Raw genomic sequence first — 21324 nt, 5'->3', positions numbered from 1 at the left:
AGGAGGAGCAGCGTGGGGATACCAGCGATGCGCACCACCCACAGGTCACGACACCACCTCTCAGCCGTGGCGTCTGAGTAGCAGGCAGCGATATTAGGAACATCCACTCTGTCCGCAAGAGGCCCTTGCAATAGCGACGAGGTAAGCTGTCCGCACGCACCCCTTTGCCCCGTCGCGTCCTCCTCCTCCCGCGGGGCACAGAGACGCGTTTCAGGGTATCGCTAGCGCAGGGCTCGGGTGAGACTCAGGGGAGACCGCCGGCGGGTAGCCGCACCGCACTCCTCTGCCGCCCGCCAGTCGGCTTCCCGGGAACCCGGCCCTGGGCTGGCGGCGCGCGCGGCGCGGAGGGGCGCATCCTCAGCGGCGGGCTCGGCGGCGGAGGCGCGCGGGGCGTGCCCGCGAGCCAGGAGCGAAAAGTTGTGCGCCCACTTGGTCGCGGGGAAGAGCCGGCGCGCCAGCGCGCGACTGCGGGCGGGGGTGGGGGGGGAGGCCGGGAGGGGGCGGGGAGGGGGGACTGCTCCCGTGCTTTTCCAAGGGGAAGACCTGCCTCTGCGCTCTGCCCAATGAGATCCGTCAGGGGAGGCACCCGGCTCACTTTCCACCTCACTTCACAGTTACATTTGGCAGGCAGGCGGGCTCGCACGCCGGCGCGTTCAGCCCCGAATTAGCGAGCGGATGCCTTCGGAACCTCCCTGCCTCCTGGAGGCCGGTCGGCTGTCGCCGGGGGTGCACAGACGGTAGCGTCAGCCGGCTCGCCGCACTTCGGGCGGCGGACACCCAGAGCCCAGCGCGCCGGCCCCGCGTCTCCGCACCCAGCTCCGCAGCTCCGAGAGGCATGAACGGAAGCCGGAGGCGCCTGCCCAGAGCGCGGGGACCGGTGGGGTATCGCCGCTCTCGGCAGCCGACACTCAGCCCCTCCAGCCATTTGTGAACCCGAGGCTTGACATTCGCCAGCGCGGAGCTCCCCTCAAGAGTAAGTATCCCCACGCCCCCTGTATCCGCGTGCCCCGAGGACCCAGAAGGGTCCGTTTCCTTCAGGCATCACGGTGCCCCTTCGGACACCTTGCGCGCCTCCTTCCCCCGGACAGTGGATGCGGGTTCCCAGCCCAGGCGCGGGGCTGAGCTGCGTCTTCGTTTTTGATATACACAGATGACGGAGACACCTCAGGGTTTTGCCTAACGGTTTTTTGCAAACTGCTGTCAGATGCCGGGGAGTAACAGGCAGGCAGTGCCCCTCCAGTGGTCCCGACCGTGTCCCTCCCCGCGGTCGCCTGGCGATTTCGCCTCCTCCCGGTGCAGGCGGGCGCCGCGGCAGCCGCGCGCCTTCACTGCGGGGTCCGTGCGGCGAATAGGAAGCACCCGCTGCCGGCTGTGCCGAAGAGCCTGGGAGGAAAGGCGAAGGGGCCGGGGTGCCCTTTCGCCGGTTGGCTGCACCTCCCACCCCCGGAGAGGGAGGGCGACCCCCGCGGCGGGGCGGTGGGCCAGGACTCAGCAGCGAGAGCCCCGGCGCGAGGCTTTCCTACAAGTGGCTGCTCCGGCCGGCGAGGCGCGGTGCCCGCCGCAAACTTGCCGCCTCACTCCAGCCGCCCCGCCGCTCTGCGGGCGCCAAGATGTTGCAGCGCACCCCGGCAGGACCCCCGGCAGTGCCCTTCCCCACTCCTCGAGACTGCGCTCTCTGAGCCCCCGGAGCCGGGGAGCCCTCGGTACCCCCTCTCCCAGCGCCCGCAGAGCCCCGAGCTTCGCTTTCTGTCATCCCACTGCTCTCCCTCCGCGAGCCCTTGGGGGGCGGGCCGCGCCCCTCGCAGGACCGCAGGAAGCGAGGGCTGTCGCCTGGGTTCTGCCAGCGCGTAACAGGTTCACAAGGGACCAACTCCCAGGCTGGGAGACAGTGAAAACCTGCCTCGCCGAGGCTGCTGCCAACAGGTATCCATATTTCCTTCCGCTCGTTGCCTCCCCAAGACCTAAGCTTCTCCCCCCACCAATCTGGCAGAAACCTCAAAGTTTCCTCGTCGTTAACCTTTTCCCGCAGGCACCGAGCCCCGCGGCACGTCAAGGACTAGCCGTTTGCCGCCGCGAGCGGAGATTGCAGTTGTTTGCTCGCGTTGCTAAATGTAAGAAATCAAACATTAATTGTTTATTGTTGCAAACGCACAACCTTAGTCCGTAATGGAAAATCAGACTGGCAGCTGTTCACTTCAGCGCTAATGAAAGGGTAGAGCTTATAACCGAGCTAACGGGAGGAAGAAAGGGTCCTTTCAACTTTACCATCCTTTCCTGAAGATTCCACAAGAGTTTCCTCTGTAAGAGGCACGGTCTGACAATCCCTCAGCGCGCCGGCGCTGCTAATCAGATCAGATCAGCCGAGGCTTGCTTCCACCCGGCTTTTTCTCCGCAGTATTTTTGGGCTGACAGTGGGAAAGAGGGGACGCCAGAAAAGGTATGGGAGGGCGCTACCCTCTCGCATGGGGTACCACCGCCAAGCAGCTAAGAGGTACTGACACTGGTTGGGGCCCTCTGGAAGCGCCTGCCCTCGTTACAACACTCCGGACAGCCATCTCAACCGGTAACAACCCCCCACCTTGGGCTGTCACCTCTGGCTTCATTCTAGCAGCTTTTCAACTGGAAAACTATATGTGGGAAAAGATATTTATGTAAGATTCAAGAGTGGGATTTTCCATTCATTCAACCTCGCCGCTGTACCTGACTGCATGCAAAATGAACCCTGTCGTTCATGCTAAACACAACTGAAATTTCTGCCTGGCTGTTGCCTTTCATAAGCTGTGTCCAGTTTTGCAGGGGTTTTATGGGGAGTGAGTGCGTGTGTGTGTGTGTGTGTGTGTGTGTGTGTGAGAGAGAGAGAGAGAGAGAGAGAGAGAGAGAGAGAGAGAGAGAGAGAGAGGGAGAGAGGGAGAGAGAGAGAGAGAGAAAGAGAGAAAGAGAGAGTTCTTTTACTGAGAGGCCTGATATCTCTGAAGGATATTCTCTCTTAGGGTTACATTTTTTCCCTCTCAAAGGGAGTTCTCCATAATCATCCTGTCCAGACGTGTTTTCCACTTCCCTGGTCTCTGTGGCTGAAGGAAATTCTAGGGCTATCCCTCTTATTAAATAATAATACTAATAATAATATCCTGTAATTCTGCTTGAGCAGATTTGAAGCTCCCCATCACATGGTCATTTCATGCTGGAGCAGTCTCAGGATTTTAAATTTTCTTTGATATATATTTTTTTCTGGGCTCCGAAGAAGGCCTGGAGTTGAGAAAATCTGTTCTGAAAACAGAAGAGACTTCCCAGCAACTCTGGGGATTTTGCTTCATTCAGGGCAGATCAGCGCAGCTCATCTTCTTCATTCTGTTCCCAGCAATACCCAAATGAGTCCCAAGGTACCCTGTGACCATGACAAATAAGTCACATATTTTTAAGACGTGGGCTAATGTGCTCTGAAATTTGTGCTATAATGCTGTCATGCAAACTTTTTAATCTTTCTCCCCTTCAATCTGGATTTTGTATTTCCAATTATTATTATTATGCAATCAATTATTCTGCTATATAATCTACTGTCTCCTAAAACTCTCAAGATTCTTGAACAGGTAAATCTCTCCATCCCAGATGCTTAACATTTTTTTTCTTTGGCTGCATTTTGGGGGTCTGGGAGGCATTTCTTGAGCTCTTGAAGGTGTTGTAAATTTAGCCAAAGAACAATTTTATAGCAGCTCTCACTAGAAGAGCAGCTCTATTTGCCTGCTGTACACGTATCAGCTCTAAAGGGAAGGAAGTCTCTAACCTGAAAATAACTTTCTTTGGGAACTATGTAGAACTCTGGTTAAAACAGTATTCATCTAAGACAACCCCTTAATTTAGTGCTGAACACACTTTAAGTAGCCAGTGTTGGTTAGGCTAGATGTAAGACAAACAAGTATCCCACCAACCATGCTCAGCAGAATGGAATAGACCACTTGAGAAGGTGTTTGTAAAGGCTGTTCTCTGAATATTTTCATTATACAACATTTCCTTGTAAACTGTACACAGATTTAAGGTCTGGTACTCCTGGTTGGCAGGGAACATCAGATTGTGGGAACAAAGCAAGGAAACTCCAGAGAGTGAGGGCATAATAATTCTATTCAGGAAGTTATACCTCAGAGTTTTGCCTTGTAGGTCCTCTTATTGTTTCTTGGTGAGGAACAAGGAATGATCAAATATAGAATAGTTAAAATCCATACTTCCTCAACTGCTCAGCAAAGCTCATCATTTTAAGTAAATAATGCTTTAAATAAAAAATAATATTCTTTATTTTTCTACTCAAGGTGGCACACCTTCACAGCTTTAGCAACATTCCCGTCAGAGCAAATTTTCCATGTAAAAAGCAGAAAGGCTTTCAGGGGTAAAATAGAATTCAATGTGTATTTTGAATTCTTTTCTGGTCCCTCAGCAAATTTTGTGTTTGACAAATCAAAGAACAAGCATAATCAGAGTAGCCTTTCAATTAGATGCAATCTAAGGCCCCAAGGCTTTGTTTTGAAATTATTGTGTCCAGGGATGCTGCTGTTACTGTTTTAGTCATTTTATATTTCTTACAAAGTTATTCAGAGGAGCAGGAAAAAAATGCAGCTTTCTATTTGTTTCAGCACTACTGGCATTCACAGCTGAAATGGACTAGTTTTGCTTTTTAGTTTAGGAAAGACTTCTGACTTCAGTGTATTATACACCTTCTACACAGTGTAGACTTAAAACCACGAATTAAAGCTAATTCTTGTTCTGTATTATGTGTAGTATACACACATAAACACACATGTACGCTTGTGTACATGTGAAGCCTACTGCTAGAAAGCCAGAAAACTAACTCATTTTTTAGTTCAGATATGGGATTTTTATCATGTTCCCACTGTTATTTCGTTTGCCTTAGATTATGTGATTTGCCCTCCTGGCTTCCCAGATTTGTATATTGACCACTCTTTAAAAAAGAAAAGTATTTGTTTGTGGCATTGGGAATTCTTTTTCCAGAGTCTCATAAATGTATATTTGTGCAGTAGAATAATATTTCAATAGACCAAGGCTGTCATCTGATTTAGTGGGGCTTAATTAACCAAAGAGCTATTAGTCCTCTCTCATTTCATTCCCATAGAAAGTTGTGATGAGCAATATATTTCTGCTGAACTGTTGGTTCTTGCCTCTGGAACCTTCCTTAGATGTAACCACGAGGAGGAAATTGGTTGAACCCAGCAACTTCAAAAGGTCAAAGAAGAAATAAGTTCAAGGGATGCCATTTAGCTGTTTTTCCCATATGTTGCTGCTAACTATCTCCATTGCCACTTCATGGCAAAGTGCCAGGGCCAATACGGTTTCCTTTTTCTATCATATCCCACGCTTTTATTGCCTGAGTTTTAAATGTCATATGCTATTCCCTATCATAAATACCATCCACCTTCTTCGCCTTTAGAAATCTTGTGGGGTTTTTCTTAAGTCCTACTAGCAGGTAGAAATACATAGATGTGATTTTCTGTATGTCTTTGGAAAGCATCATAAAAGAGTAACAGTTGTATTGCCACTTTAAACACTTTGCTTCCCCACCCTCACTGCCAAAGTCAGTCGCAATGCTAGAATGTTGGTTGGTGGAGGGCTAAGAACAGAGTTAGTGCTCAGTGAATATTAATTTAAGGCATTATCAATTAGCAAAGACTGGCCTCCTTCCTACCTTTACTAGATGATTCTCAGTAAAGGGAAGGATGCAATTATATTCAAAGTCCTGTATTGTAACTATCTACCTCAATTTTCTCTACAGAATTTTCACAAATCATCCTGCTTATTTTTAGACACAGCTTTTCTCTCTTTTTTTAAAAATCAAGTTTATTCATGTTCCATAAAGCATATTCTCCCACAAAATATTTTTAAAATGATATGGGAATATAAAAATTATATAATTCAGCTTTGTAAAAATGAGAATGCTTCCAAGACCAGACTTGCATCAGGAATGCTATTAAACTATATGTGATGCAAAGTTTTATTTTATTGGGGCAAATACTCTAATTATGGAAGTGTTGCATGTATAACCCAGTATTTGTACCTTTCCCTTGCTGGAAATATATTAAATAAATAACCAAGGAAGAATTTACGTCTCTCCCTCCTTTGCTCCTGCCCTCCCTCTCTTTTGTCTCTCTTTACTGTATTTTATATTTGAATGGAACAATTCACATTAACCTCATGTGAATTGCAAGTTTGAATATGTTAGATGACAATTCTATCTGCTTTATATTGATTTTTAACAGGAGGCTACCTGGCACTCACATATGCACACAGAAAAAATGTATACATATGCATATGTATATATATGCCCCATGATAAGATCCTTCCTTCTGTGGATATTTTTATTGATACCTTAAGTATGTTAAATACATTGCAAGTGAATATTAAATGAAATCTTCTTAATGTGGTGTATGTCATTAAGTGAAAATGGTATCATATTAACATTCTATTACCAGTGAAAACAATATTTTCCATGTATTATTTTTCTCAATAGATTAGCATAAAATTTGATCATTTGATTCATAATGAGACACAAATAACAAAGTAAGTATATGGGGGAATGATATAAATATAAGGAAATTCTTTCTTATATATGTAACCTCATCTCTAAAATTTGATATTAAAATTATATGGGCACTTTCCATTCTTTATTAATCTATTGCTGTTTCAGCTTGACAAAAAGAATTTGACTATTCTGCATCCAAATATTACCATCTTTAAAATGGGGATGCTCAAATTATGAAAAAAATAATTCATACCTATTTTGATGAGAGTAATAAAACATACTTGTCTTTGAATATATATTATCTTATTTACAGCATAATAGCTGAAGATGTGTACTTTTTTCAAATCTGTACAAGCAGTTTAATGTTCATGAACGATACATTCTATGATATTTCAATATTATTTGTGTCAAATAATTGCTTGCTGACTGTCTACCCATCCATCATCCATGTCCGTATTTCATGGTAACAGAATCAGTGGGTCATTTTTAAGCTATAAAATCTTTGAAACATGAAATAATGACAGTAAGGTGTACTTGTAAGGATGGTTACTACACAGTGTAACCTAACTGGTAAATTCTTGGCTTACTGTGTTGGGATACTTGGCTGCATTTCAGTTTCACTTTTACAGATTCTGTAGCCCTGGTTATGTGATGCAACTGGTTTTAACCACTTCCACATTTCTTAACAGAGAAGGGAGAGCTTCTGATTTCTAACTATAGCATCAGTAATGCTGAATTTCCTTAAAACGAATAGAAAAAGTCTGCTGAATACTCTTGGAGGAAGATGCTACCTGAACCCAATCTCTAATTAGCATTATCTTCTCTGAGCTCCCTTCTGAATAGTGCTTAGATATCACTTTGGACTCTTCTTTGTATTAGTAGGGACTCCCTGTTTGGAACATTTTCACAAGAATGTAGATGATAATGAAATGCAATAGAATTTTTCTTGTAGAAGTACCAGGCTATTTCCATTGAGTGATTACAATTTAATTGTAGTACCAATATCCCATTTTATGTACTAGGCTACGTTTTTCATTGTGTGATTACAAAGTGAATAGCTTCCTAGGGGACTTGAACATTTGCACTTGGTCCTCTCAGGAGAAAATAAAGAAGGACAATGCTATGTCTTCTATGGAAAGAAGAGACAAGGTTAGCTCTGGTGGGTGGAGGCAGGGGTATAAAAACATTGCCCTTTAAAAGACTAATAAGACTGTTCGAAGTCATTACCTGCCTGTTTGCTGGATAGGGACAGGTATTTATAAAATGCTGCTTTATTCATATCCAACTTGGTTCATGCCATAAAATAACTACAAAAGCAAGAATTGGAAAATGTTATTTTATGTATTACCTGTCTTTATAGAACACTAGGGTTTATTCTAGTTATGTACACAGCAAGAAATTGAAATTTAATGTTTTTTTAAAAAGTCGGTCAAGATTCTCTGTTAAGCAGTTGAAACATTCAATATATAGTAACTATTAACTACTACAGTCCTTCCAATTAGGTAGTATTAGACGCAAATAATGATTTTCCTCATCTGCCACAACTGAGATAAATTTACCTCCTGATTCATAGAACTGTGATTTACATTACTTCTGTCTGATTCCAAAGTCCATGTTCTGAAGCGCTTTTGCAATGCAGTGGCCCTTAACTCAGCTGTATTGCAAGACTGATCAGAGCAAGACTGATACCAATTTGTTGCTGTGATTTAAAGGGTCCTGGTTTGCAACCTCGGGAGTTCCCAGGATAGATTTCCCAGGAGCGCAAGGACGGACTGAAGAAAGAGTCAGACCACTCCAGGTTGGTACATGGCAGGCTTAAAACACAAGGGAACTTATGCATAAGGCTTGTCTTGGGCAACCACAAGAGTAGTAGAGCTCCCCATCCACCTGCTAGAATCTTAAGAGTTTATATAGAGGCCGTGGTGGAAGTCAGTCATGTATATAGTTCAGGGTCTCAAGGACACTGTACCCTCTCAAGGCTACATCCTTGAAGAGACTCTAAGTGCAGCGACTGTGAGTGGAATGTGTATTCCACAGACAGGGGAGGGGGTGAGGAGCCTCCGGTTGCAGGGGTCCAGTTCTTGGGGTCAGCTGGAGGTCATGTTCTTTTGATGACTGCCAATGAGAGGCCAGCACAGTTGTTTTCACTCATTAGGTCTTTAACTATTAAATTTTGAACAGGTGATTTAAAGACAGCAAAGAATGTGGTTGTAAATGGAGAAAGAAGGATTTAGATTAGACATAAGACATGACTTGCTGGCACTGCTGTGTCTGTAATTGGCAAGGGGATTGTTGGACTTACCTTCATCTTTCTGAGACGATCTCAATACAGTTCTGCCTTAAGAAAGCCCAACAGAATAGAGTCATCTTCAGTATCTTAACTAATTTGATGATTCCAAGAAAGATTTTATAAATAAAGGCCTTGGTCTCTAATACTAGCAAAGGGGACTTCTTTTGATCTGGTGTCTTTGTCATGCTGTAGTCACTTCATTCTCAAATTTCTATAACAGGAAAGCTTCCGTGTGAAGTACAAGGTTCTGGCCCCATCTTGGGACAGGGGGAGGGAAGACGTTTCTTATTTATTTATTTTTGCCAAGGTAACCAGTAATTATAGAACTTAAACCTAAACCTTTCAGTAGAAAAGGTGTAGCATTTCAATAATGGAGCAATATGGACTTGGTGGGTTTTCTTGGTGGTGTATAATTATTATACTGGTGGCATAACAAGAAAATGGTATGCTTTTGGAGAGAGAGACAGCTGGATATGTATATGATCTGATGCCAAGAAGGATCACCAGAAGGGTTACAGTAAGGCAATAGATAAACAAATATATGTGTGTGCAAATATATATATATATATATATATATATATATATATATATATATATATATATATATATATATATATATTTTAAAAAACAATTAGAATCCTATTTACCAAGGGAATCTGATCAGGAGATTCTGAGGGCTTTATTTTAGGAAGGTGATTTTCTTTTGTGATTTATATTTGAACACACGCCTCTCTAAAATCCAAATACTGTCCTTACCTGTTCCTCTGTAGCCATCCAGGGCTCTGTGTGAATTGTACTGGGCCACACGCTGAATCACAAACCCTGTGTGGCTGAAATACCACTTTGAATTCAATGCGCATTTACCTGTTTTGAAGCAGCCTGCTAATGGCTCTAAATTCAAGGTCAGAAACATTTTTAATAGAAACTCTCTGGTCTTGTGTGTCATTTTTGCTTCCATGAAATATTGTAGCCACTAAGCCCAGTGGATAATAAAAGCATAATTTCCTGTCAACCACAATAATCTGCCAGATTGAAACCTAAAGTGTCTGTAAAAGCCCATTTTTATTTTAGACTTCACCTATCTGTTTGGCTCATCATTTGGAACTTTAATCTATGTTGTTTACAGAATCAATGGTGCAATATATTTTTGCATAATGACTTAACATATTTGAGAATTGACCAAATTCACCTTAAAAAAAAATGTTGAGGTCAGCAGGGTAAGATCAAGGCTGAAGTGGAAAGTCAGATTGCAACCAAGAGAAGTTATCTTCTTATGGGGGAATTCTAAAGATTTTCTTACTTGTAAGAATTCCAGAAAGATTGTAAAATCTCTTCATCTCACTCTCTGGGTGTAAATCAATGCAGCAACATTATAATAAAGTGGATTGCTTGGTCAGATATACATACTGTGGTTGGAAAATCTAAAAGTAAATTGATTTTTACCCAAGCTTTACAACCTTGCTCAATTTCTTCTTCTTTACATAGACTTAAGCAGTTTGTGTATGCAGATACTATCACAATGTTTATTAATTCTGATAACAGTGACATAGCATTCTGTTGCATCTCAAGAATTCCTATAAAGCTATTTCCTGATAGTCAGAAAAAACTTTAGCTCTGTCAGTGGCAGAGGTGCAAGCCTATTAATAGTATGGTTCTAATTGTCACAGTAGAATCCCATTTCTTTCCAAGTGTCAGACTTTGCTGAAGTGAAGGTGTACATGCACATACCAGTCAGTGAGGCATTTCTCCTAGTGTCACCCATAAAGTATATATGGGGTGGGGCAAGTATATTAAGACTTCATACAAAATCCCCTACATTCACACCCTCCAGAGCAGGGTTTCCCCAAATCCAATACGTATGTGTTACTCCTGTATGCACAGTGACGGTAAGGTGTGCATGGGCGTGGTGTTAACTGAAACTGAGGAGGAAGCTGACCTTCCCACCACACCGACGAATCCTTCAAGTCACCTTAAGGAGAGGGTCTGAGTCGGGAGGCAGGCTTACTGTCTTGAACTGTGGTCTTCAAATCGGTAGCATCCTTAGCAATGCACAGTCTCAAGCCTCACCCTGGATTTACTGGATCATAGTTTGCATTTAACAAGATTTCCAGGTGATGTGCATGCATATTAAGGTTTGAGAAGTATTCTCTCTGGTACCCCCCCTCCCCACACTCCACCTTCCGCCCTGTACCAGTGGTGTCCTGGAGTTGACTTACTGGGCTAACCAGTGTTGATTGTTAAATTTTCAGGAACTGCCAGAGCTGGTTAATGGTCACATTGAAAGCTTGAAATTGGTAGAAATATTTATATTATGGAAATCAGAAATCAGGTTGTTTTTTTCTTCTTTCTGATTGCAACTTGTTAAATATTTAACAGCACACCTTGCTTTTAACTGTTGTTGGTCTTCCTGTTTCACACAGACAGAGAGGATCTCAGACTTTGACAGTACCTACTTAAGTGAAGATAAAACATTATTTAAAATAACAACTCTGTGTTTCAGTTTGCCTACTTCTAAAATGGGACTGAAGATAATCAAGTAATAATGTTTCCATCATAGAGTTCTCTTGAGTAAATACAAATACATATATATCTGTGGTCTGTGTATATGTAAAGTGTGTATATACACATTTGTATATAGTCTTTCTTGATGACTTACCATATACATACATATAGTATGTACAGTCCTTGATGATTTAATATTGTTCAAACACTTCCTAAGTGTTCACCATTAATCCTTTTTGTGGCAAATAATAGTGGTTTTCCATTTTTAAAATAAATTTTTTAAAAACTGAGCCTGTTTTCAATAAAATATAAAGTAAAAGTGATTTAAAAATTTGGCACAGTCTAAGCAGTTATATGAGTCTCTCCAGTGCTAGAAGCTCTGTACAGAGAGGAGTGTGCAAATGACCCATGTGGATGAAGAAGTGTTTCCACGGAGCTGGGCCAATCTCTCCCTGGAGCTCTGCCACCAAGTAAAGGACACTGACTAAGTCACTCCCCCTTTCTCTGAAAATTGGGAAGTTGGATTGGAATAGAACTTACCTGTCTCCCATATCCTCTCCCATGGCATGTATTTTTGTTGCCCAAAGCTTTGGAGAAATCAAGCATGCTTTTCTCTTCACAAAGAACTGGCAGAGAAGAGAACACACCTTTGACATGTACTCTGTGGAGACCATGATTAGGAATGTACGGTGCATAGGAAGAACACGCTGTGACATTGGATTGGATGCTCTTGAAGCAATGGTTTGAAAACTACCCTAGGTGCCTATTCATGACTCCTGGATTAGTTGGTAGTCTTGTTCCTATCTATTGCTTGACTTAAATGTCCTTTCACACCTACCCTCTCCCCAGTTGGGTAATTCCTTCTTGACATTTAGATGATACTTCCTCCAGGAAGTCTTTAATGCTGCCAAGTGGAGTGGCATTCCCATCACTCTGTATCACCTGCGTCCCTTTTAGCTTTTACCCATTAGCCTCTTTGCTTCTTGAAGATGAGAGCGCTGACCTCTTTGCTTTTCTATTCCCAGTACCTGACACACTGTATATACTCATCAAGTCTTGATGTAATGAGAGAAGGGATTGTGTTAAGAGAATTTTAGAATTAGATTGCCTACATTCAAATAGTGGTCTGCTCCTTATTGAAGGCACTCCTCAGGCAAGTCATTTAATTATGCTGTGTCAAATAAAATAGTGCAAGCATAGTGAGCTTTATCTAACTGTAAGATGCTGTGTTAACGGATACTATTTTTGGCTATGCATATATTTTATTTATTCCATTCTTTCTAACTAATGAAGCTATGTCATTGTATAAAATTATTTCAAGATCTGTTATCACTTTTTACCTAATTCTGACAAGTTCGGATCGGGTGCCTATCATCTCACAATCCATCCTGAGGGGCCCTTGATGGCTTCCGTCAAGGAAGTGTCCCTTATGAGTTTTAATGGGAATTAAAACTTCCTTATCCCAGAATCATTAACCGTAGGGCAGATGCCAAGGTACACTTGCAGGGTATTTGCCACAATTTAAAAACAACTGAATCCTCTGGCTTCTTCTAATTGCTTTTTCAAGATGATCTCTTTTAATCCTTAACATAAGCCTGTAGATAGGTGCCTACCATATTTGCTGATGTTCTCATTTGGACCCCAGTTACACACCTGGGAAGTGTAGTTCTGTAACTAGAATTCAAACCAGCAGGTGGGTGCTAGAGGAACATCCCTCAAGCATCGCAGCATTGTCACCTCCATTGCACTGACTGATGGAAACCAGCATTTACGGCTTTTGGACATTCACATATAGCCTGTCATAGAGCAGGAGAGAACATGTCCATTTACCATGAGAAGTGTTTAGGCTGAGGCTCCCTGACTGGAAGGAGTCCCACCTCCCTGTTTTATACGGCCCAGTCCTCCCTCCCCGGAATCACTTTCATCCCCCCACATTCTGCCTTAGGGAAGGTTTTGGGGGGACTTTATGTTGCTCTTATCCCTTACCTACTCCTGCTGTCGAGGCCATATAGCTTCACTCTATGCTCGTTCATTTGATTTTCTAACCAAAGCCTTTCGAGGGCAAGGTCTACGTCACCACCACCTGATACTCTGGCTCAACAAAACCAAGGATCCACAATTTAGTGAATGCTTCCCATGTTTCTGGCTTCCCGTGTACTTGACATGAGTCTTGTTTCTGAGTCGCCCTGTGGCCTGCAACATAGGAATTATTGCCATTCTGCAGAAGAGAAAACAGAAGCCCAGAGAACTTCACTAACTAATCCACAGACAGCATGTGGGGCGAGCTGGGATTCGATCCTGGGCTTATATACCTGCATGACAAGCATTCTACAGCACACCGCAGTACTCCTTCCCTGCCTCCAGGCCCCCTGTCTAGGAGAAAGCATGGCATGGAACGGGTCTGTTATCAGTGCTGTTTGAGTCAATAAAAGGATGGGCAATTCAGGAAGATCTTAATACTTTGGGATTTCTTATGGAGACCTTTCACTTTTGTTTTAAATTTTAAGCCTGCAAAGGTCTGTCTTGCACTAGGGTGAGAGAAGATTCTAATGGAAATCTGCTTTCAAGGAAGACTTGCATTCCTTGAGCATGCTGCATTTCTAAGGAAAGGAGAAAACATTGGTCTGGACTCTGTTTTCTCTGAGCTGGTTCCCTACTGAAAGCTTTTCTCCCCTTCAGTTTCCAAACCCAATGGCTACTTGCAGTGGCTCTCCTATGCACTCATCAGGGCGGGGTCCCTTTTGAGTTGCAGAGTCCAGGGAGAGAAGTGAGCCCAGGCAGAAAGGGACAAGCAGGGAGATCTGCTGGCCATCCTGTTGTATCAGACACTGCTTGCATTTGCAGCGGAATCAGGGTCTGTCCCCCCTCAGCTGGCCTCACAAAGGCCACTCACTAGCCCAGCAATGGTAGTAACGTTCTTGTTCTCCCATTCTGAGCCAGAATGGAACAGGGGATCTAGTGGTGAAAGGTTCCCTGCCCCATTGTGAATTCCCCGAGCCAAACCTATCCTGATGGTGTCCTGAGGAATTATTTTCCCATTTAATCTAATTCAGCTAGGCTTCTTTCTGGAATCTGCAGTGAACATTATTTCTTTAAAAAGCAAAATTTTTTTTGAGAGGGAAGAAACATATTTTGCCATGCTGAAGGTAAGCAAAAAGTGTATTTGACACCTCAGGTAATTGGGATTTTTTTGTAGTGGGGAGGGCCATCTCTTTCTGAATCACCTCAATTAAAAAATGTATTTTTACCATATTTCATTCCCAAAGGAGCTTTTCATAATTTAAATCTCCTGTTCAACTGTACATTTAGAATGGGAGCCCTGACACTGTCCTGATTATAGCATACATGCTGGACATTACAGAATTTCTCTCTGGGAGCATTCTAATTTTATTCACTCATTATTAGCCTCCTGGCAGAGAATTGCATTCTGCACCCTAAACTGGAAGATCCCTTCTGATGGGTTGTGGCAGCTAAGACTGTAAAAACTGGGGAAATTTCCCTTCCTGTTCTCATTTGTAAATTTAAAAAAAAAATGTTTGCCCCATTAAAGGCTAGTTTCTTTGCATAGCTCAGCACAAAGTGAACTACAACCCATCTTTAAAGTGGTAAACAGAGAGAGATGGAGAAAGGAAGGGAGAAAGAAAGAGACCTCAGATCTACTTTCTTAAGTCAAAAGTTTGGGGAAATGCTTACTGTTGTTCATTTAGGTGCTTTTAAAAAGCACTCATTTTAAGTCCTGTTGCAGCGGACCTTTATCTCTCTCCCCCCACCCTCCTTTTTTTTTTTTTTTGCAGGTAATTTCAATGAAAAAGAAAGCCAATGGATCGTGGTCTTAGAAAAACTGCTTAGATGATGTCTGTTTCCTGTGCTATAAACACGTGGCAGAGCTGTAAGTAAATGCTCCTCACTGCATGATGAATTGGATGTCTGCAGACCGGAGGCAAAAAAAATAATTGTCTCATTTTCGTGGTGATTTGCTTAACTGGTGGGACCATGCCAGAACGGCTAGCGGAAATGCTCTTGGATCTCTGGACTCCATTAATAATATTATGGATTACTCTTCCCCCTTACATTCACGCGGCTCCGATGAATCGGTCTCAAGTTGTAATGAGTGGATCCCCTTTGGAACTAAACCGGCTAACTGAAGAACAGCGGATTTTGAACCGCTCCAAAAGAGGCTGGGTTTGGAATCAAATGTTTGTCCTGGAAGAGTTTTCTGGACCTGAACCGATTCTTGTTGGCCGGGTAAGCTTTGTTTTTTAAGATCCCAGTGTTAGGATCTATTCCTTGTCTTCAGATCTGTAACGTCAGACTTGCCGCCGTTGAAGCCCCTCTTACCTCTTAGAATAGGTCAGATTAGTACTGTCAGTACGTATTGGTTTCTATAGGAATACGAATAATCTCACGGCAATAGTTTCAGATGTAGGCAAACTGGTCTTCTGGGGGAAGCTTAGCTCCCCTACCCATTCCACTCTGTTATATATACAATAACACTTGTTGTAAAGCATACACAAATAAGTTTTTCTTTCTCATTTCATATCAGAAGTCTGCATGCCAAACCTTTCCTCTAGGGTCTAGTACTTGGAAGAGGTATACATTTTTGCTCAGTTTGAATTTCTAGCACCTGGAATACTAAAATATTATTTTGTTTCATGTTTTTTTGAAGTCATGTATCTCCAATTGCAGGTCGATTTTTCTCCTTTTTTCGATAATGTTTTTCTTTCTTTTTTTTTTTCCCTTGGTCTGTTTGTTGTTTCAGTTGTTAACCTAGGATGGAGAAAGGGAAATTCTTGGAGTAGAGACCTAACAGTGCGTTGTGCCGTAATTCAGTAATCTTTGCAATACGCAACTGGTTCCTTCATTGTCAGATGGAATCAAATGTACAGATTCAGAATTTTAATATAGTCGTGTGTGTGTGCGCTTGTACATGGGCATGTCAGACCAGATTTACATATGTTTTGTGGTGGCAGGTTAGACAAATGTTTCTTGGGCAGATAAAGGCTGCCTGCTTCCCAGCATCTCACTGTGGGGTATTGGAGACTACATGTTTATTCCTCAGAACTGTTCATAAGCTTCTGTTAATTTTGATGCAACTCTTTATAGTTCCAATGATGAGCCTGCCGATGGCTGATTTTCCTGATAAGTTAGATTTGGAAGTGAATCATGCCAATATTATTCATTTCCAAATGTAGTGACTTAAAAGAAAAATAGGAGGGGTAACTAAATACTAATTGATCATCAAGACTTGAGTCACCTCTTTGTGTTTCATTAGGAACTTTTGATTGCATTTCTGTTTCTACCTCATTGTCTTGCAAAACTGAGCTTCCCCAAAGATTATGTTCTCTCATTTCATACAGTTCTACTTGGACAGAGGAAACCTGGATGAGGAGGTATCATGAATTATTCAGTGAATATTTGAGCCCTTTCTTTGTGTCTGACACTCTTTTAGGCACATGGAGGCAGGCCAATGCACAGAACAATGATCCCTGCCTTCCAGGAACTCACATTCTGGCCAATATTGAGTGTGTATTATGTGTTGAACACAATTTTAAAGCACTTGGTGCATGCAGTCCCATTTGATTCTAATAACAGCTCCTTCCCCCCTCTTTCTGGTATGTGTGTGTGTGTGTGTGTGTGTGTGTGTGTGTATACACACACACACACACACACACACACATATATATATATATATATATTATATAAAATGGATCTATACTTCTTTTTCCTTAAGTCCTAAGTACAAGAATCTCTGAAACATGTTTTTGTATGCTTGGTACAAACTCTGGTAGCAGAACTGACTTCGGGCTATTTATAGATATAATGCATCCTATTCCTGTGACTGAGTTCATATATTTTCAAGAGAAATGTTAATGCATTTGATTATAGGGTCCTGCCCCAAACTCTGCTGAGGGTGGTACTTACTATACAGTTTATATACCTTAATATATTTCTAAATGTGAAAACTTCTGAATTCCTATACATATCTGTGTCGGTGGGTTTTGAATATGGGCCTCTTGACCAGTGGTATCTTTTTTGTAAGTGCAGAAATTGAGACTTGAATGGATTAGTAAACCAAACAAAGATCAAAGAGACAGTGAAAGTTCTGAGTTTGAATCAAGTTGGAGGATTGCAAGGCCATAATTTACTCACCACATCCTATTAGATCTTAGTAACTAGCTACAATGTGTTTAAACTAGAATTTTCACTTAGGAGTTATTGAATATACAATATAGAGTCCTTAAATGTCTACTTCCAAGATATTCAGAACTTCTCTAATCAGCCCTAATGGAAATCATTTTCATACTGGATGAAATTCTGGGTATTTGTGCTTGCATACACAATTATGCGTACTTTCTCACTGCTTTTTATTACTTAACTCTGTATGGAGGTCTAGCACTCAAATGGTGTCTTGCATAATACAAATATGCAATCATGTCATGTCCAGGAGAACTTTCCATTTTCATCCGAACAGAAAAGGTAGTTAAATTGGGGCTTGGTTTGAAAGATTAGTAGGATCTGATGACTAATTTCGCCTCCACTCTTTAAAGGAAGTAACAGAGATAGAGGCAAATAGCCAGGCATTCAGCATCTTTTTTTAACTTAATAAAACTCCAGAAATGTATGCTTGACAGAAATTGATTGATAGAAATGTAGTTAGTGAATCCTAGGATTCTGCAATGGCTGAAATGCTCCTGAAATGCTCGATTACTGTTTTCATGACTTTTTTTTCCTGCTCCCTACCAAGGCCAATTCCCAAACAAGTGTTAAACTTACTTTCTAAAGAAATTTTTCTGCAAACATTTCCAAATGATACATATTTCCCCTTTAAAGAAAGTTGCTCTTGAATTATTACAGTTTAGCCTTTGAGGATCTTGGGTTGTAGTGAAGCCAAAAAGGCATTTCAGGTGACGGATTCAGATTATGAGTGAAGCTGAATGTGGGGATGATCCGTATCGGGGTGCCACTGGTGCTTCACAATGCCTTATCTCCACAATGCTGGGCACACTCTTCCACATCTAACTCTAAACCACTTCATTGCTCTGAGCTTCTCTCCAGGAACTGTCTGAGCAGCGTTAGTTTCTTACAAGCATACCTGCCCCTTAAAAGGCCCTCCCGTGAGTCACTATGGTGGGGACCTCGGGCCTGGCAGGCTAAGTTCAGGCTCAAGGGCAGAGCCAGTTTTTGAGTGACTGGCTCTCCAGAGCTTCACAAATACTCTTATATCCTCCATTGTCTGTTTTTATTATGTCGGTAGGTAGCCCGACACATAGAAAGAGCTAAGCTATACAGATGTACACTCTAGAGCTTTGAATATTGGCTTTGCCACTTGCTGGGTGTAAACTTTGGGAAAGTTACTAAAATTCTTCAGGATTTTCCAAATAAGGCAAATAGGGGTATGTAAGAGGAAATAAAATAATCTACGCATAGTACCTATGCATAGTAATTGTAGTCATGATTGCCTTCTGTGTGTGTGTGTGTGTGTGTGTACTTGGCGTAGTGGATAAACAAACTGGCCATTACATTGCTAGGTGAGCACAAAGAAGGGCCCTTTCAATCAGCCCAGCCTGCTGAGGTTGGAGTTGACGTTCAGATGTGTGTTGAAGGGTCATTGTCACTAAGTCGGATGAGGTAGGGTAGAGTGGAAAGTTAGGTGCTCCAGTGGACAACAGAAGGATTTAAACAATGTCATGGAATTGGGTCGGACTACTGAGGGTCCCCTGGGTCACAAGCAACATGAGCCTGTATATTTCCTGTTGAGTTTAAAAGGAGGTTGAAAGTCATTTTGTAGAGAAGCCTTCCCTCTACCATTGCATCTAAAATAAAACTGTTCCATCTCCAATATTTCATATCCTTTGGCTATGGTTTATTTGTTCTTTTTCCTGATAATCATTACCTCGTGTTTATGATTTGTCTTCTACTAGAATGCAAGTTCTACAAAGAAAAGGATGTGTCTCCTTCGTTCTTCACTAGGTAGCTTAAAAATCCTAGACACTGCCTGCATATAGGAAGTGGTCAGTCAATATTTTGCATAAATAAATGAATGAATAATCCACTTGAGTAATTGGATGAATTTATTTAAAAAATAATATGAAGTCAATCAGATTGAATACAAATGACATTTTTTAATAAAAGGGCCAATGCATTGCTTTCATGTTCTCTCTTTCATGTTGGTCTTTTATAGACCAACATTGTTGCTCTGTATTGATTTCAAAAGTCTTTCTTTAAGTTGGTGATAGTGGACAAGTTAACTTGTTACAACAATTGCAGGATACCCTCTATGGAGGCAGGCTCTCTCCCTTACCACTGGCATTAAACAGTGCAGGGTGGTGGTGATTCCCTTATTTTCTAATCAGTCCATCTACAATCTTATGCTTGTGCTTATGGTACAAAGTATACCAGGACCCTTCTTTCTGAAATTCTGAGTAACAGATACCAATCAGTCAAACTTCACTCCTGCCTCCAGTTTTCTGTGGAAAAGGGGGATTCAGAGCCTGTTTGTAAACAAATAAGCACATAGCATTCCTCATTATTCAAGACCTCTAGCATCCTCTTTCTCTGCCAGTTCTCCTCCACCCTATATGCTTATTTGTTCTGTTCTTAGAAAAGAGAGACAGAGAAAGAAAAAAAAACATAGTGGTTTTCATAAATCTTTCACTGAGACAAAAAATATTATCTTTAGATGAAATATGCATGGACTCTTTAAGTTGGACAGCTTGATGTCATCTTGAGAGCCCTTTGCTGTGAATCACAAGGGTGATCCATCAAATCATCCCACACATATTTATTGAATCCCTACTAGCTGCTAAGTGTTATCAGGAAGTTCTCAGCTCAGACCAAGCCCAAATCCATGCTCTCTGTCATGGAACTAGTGGGCTAGTAGAAGGAAACAGACATTTTGAAAAATAATGAGAATAAATTTCACATTAAAACAGAGATAAATACTCCATAGTGAAAAGGAAGGTGGTTCTCTGAAAGCACATACAGAGGCAACTGGTCTGTTCTGTGGGATGATGGGAACATTTCCCTAAGGAAATAACCTGTGAGCTGACACACCGTAACCAGGTGAGCCACGATGCAGGGATGAAAACAGAAAGCGGTTCCTGGCCGAGGAAACTGCATGCCCAAGACTGTGAAACGGACAGAGAGGGTTGAGGTAACTGGAAGCTGCAGATCTGGGGTTGGGGTCATTTGAATCCTGGGAGACGATGGGCAAGGATCTCTTGGCAATCTGGCTTCTTTTTTTTTTTCTTCAGCTCTGCTACAAAGTAGCTGAAGAGAAAGCCACACACTTTCTCTGGGGGGCTGTTTCCTCACAATTGTATAGTGGCTCATGGAATTATATCTAAGACACAAATCCCTATGGAACAGGGGGAAAGAAAGCAATATAAAAAATGTGTGCAGTTGGCCCAAATTCCTCTAGCTCTTAATTCCGTGGTTCTGTGATCTTCAGTTCCTTCTGTGGCTTTATTTTGGGGAAAAACAGTCTGCTCTCCAGGTGGTCAGAGATCTATCCTAAATCCTCTCTTGTACATCAGCTCCTCTGCCTGCTTTCTTCTCTGTTTCCCTCCTACCTGGGCTTCTGAGTAGTTCCTTATTTGGATGTAACTCTCGCTGGTGATGCCATATCTATTTATAATTCTCTGACTCATTTTCTCTCTTTAAATTTGACCTTCTAACCTTCCCTCTTCCCTGTAACTTGGAAATCATTTGGGTGGTGCTCAGCATGAAGGACACGGGATGCAAAATAATTACACTATATTACAGTGTACGGAGTCAGCGGCCGGTGAGAAAATTGCACTTGACATGCCATTATTTTTGCTGGCCGTTCACATGTTAAGAGCACTGGGCGACGCAGCCACAGCCAAACTGTATCTTCGGCCTTGCGAGAACAATTCACTGTCAGTCCCGTGAAGCTTCTGCCTACTCAGAGCCTTGTGCACCAATAATTTGGCAGGAATGCAAGTCAGCATCATGTGTCTCAATCTGGTGAAACAAGAACGGTCTGCCT

At 42.3% G+C, this 21324-nt stretch overlaps 1 protein-coding gene across 4 annotated transcripts in view; it reads left to right on the top strand.

Moving 5' to 3' along the window:
- The first annotated feature begins 523 nt into the window (after positions 1-523).
- Positions 524-21324, top strand: part of CDH8 (cadherin 8) — a 347671-nt gene continuing 326870 nt past the window's right edge. For 2 of the 4 annotated variants that reach the window (XM_073225673.1, XM_073225671.1), the window contains exons 1-2: positions 524-973; positions 15110-15560. In XM_073225673.1, coding sequence (XP_073081774.1) covers positions 15309-15560 — 252 coding nt within the window. In that variant the 5' untranslated portion in view covers positions 524-973; positions 15110-15308. Of the gene's footprint in view, positions 974-8235; positions 8322-15109; positions 15561-21324 lie in introns of all 4 variants that reach the window. The other 2 variants (XM_073225672.1, XM_073225674.1) reach the window with 2 other exon arrangements.

This window comes from Manis javanica, chromosome 17 (genome assembly GCF_040802235.1).
Source record: "Manis javanica isolate MJ-LG chromosome 17, MJ_LKY, whole genome shotgun sequence".
Taxonomy (NCBI): domain Eukaryota; kingdom Metazoa; phylum Chordata; class Mammalia; order Pholidota; family Manidae; genus Manis; species Manis javanica.
Note: the sequence above shows the minus strand (reverse complement) of the source record. Positions and strands in the feature narration are given on the sequence as shown.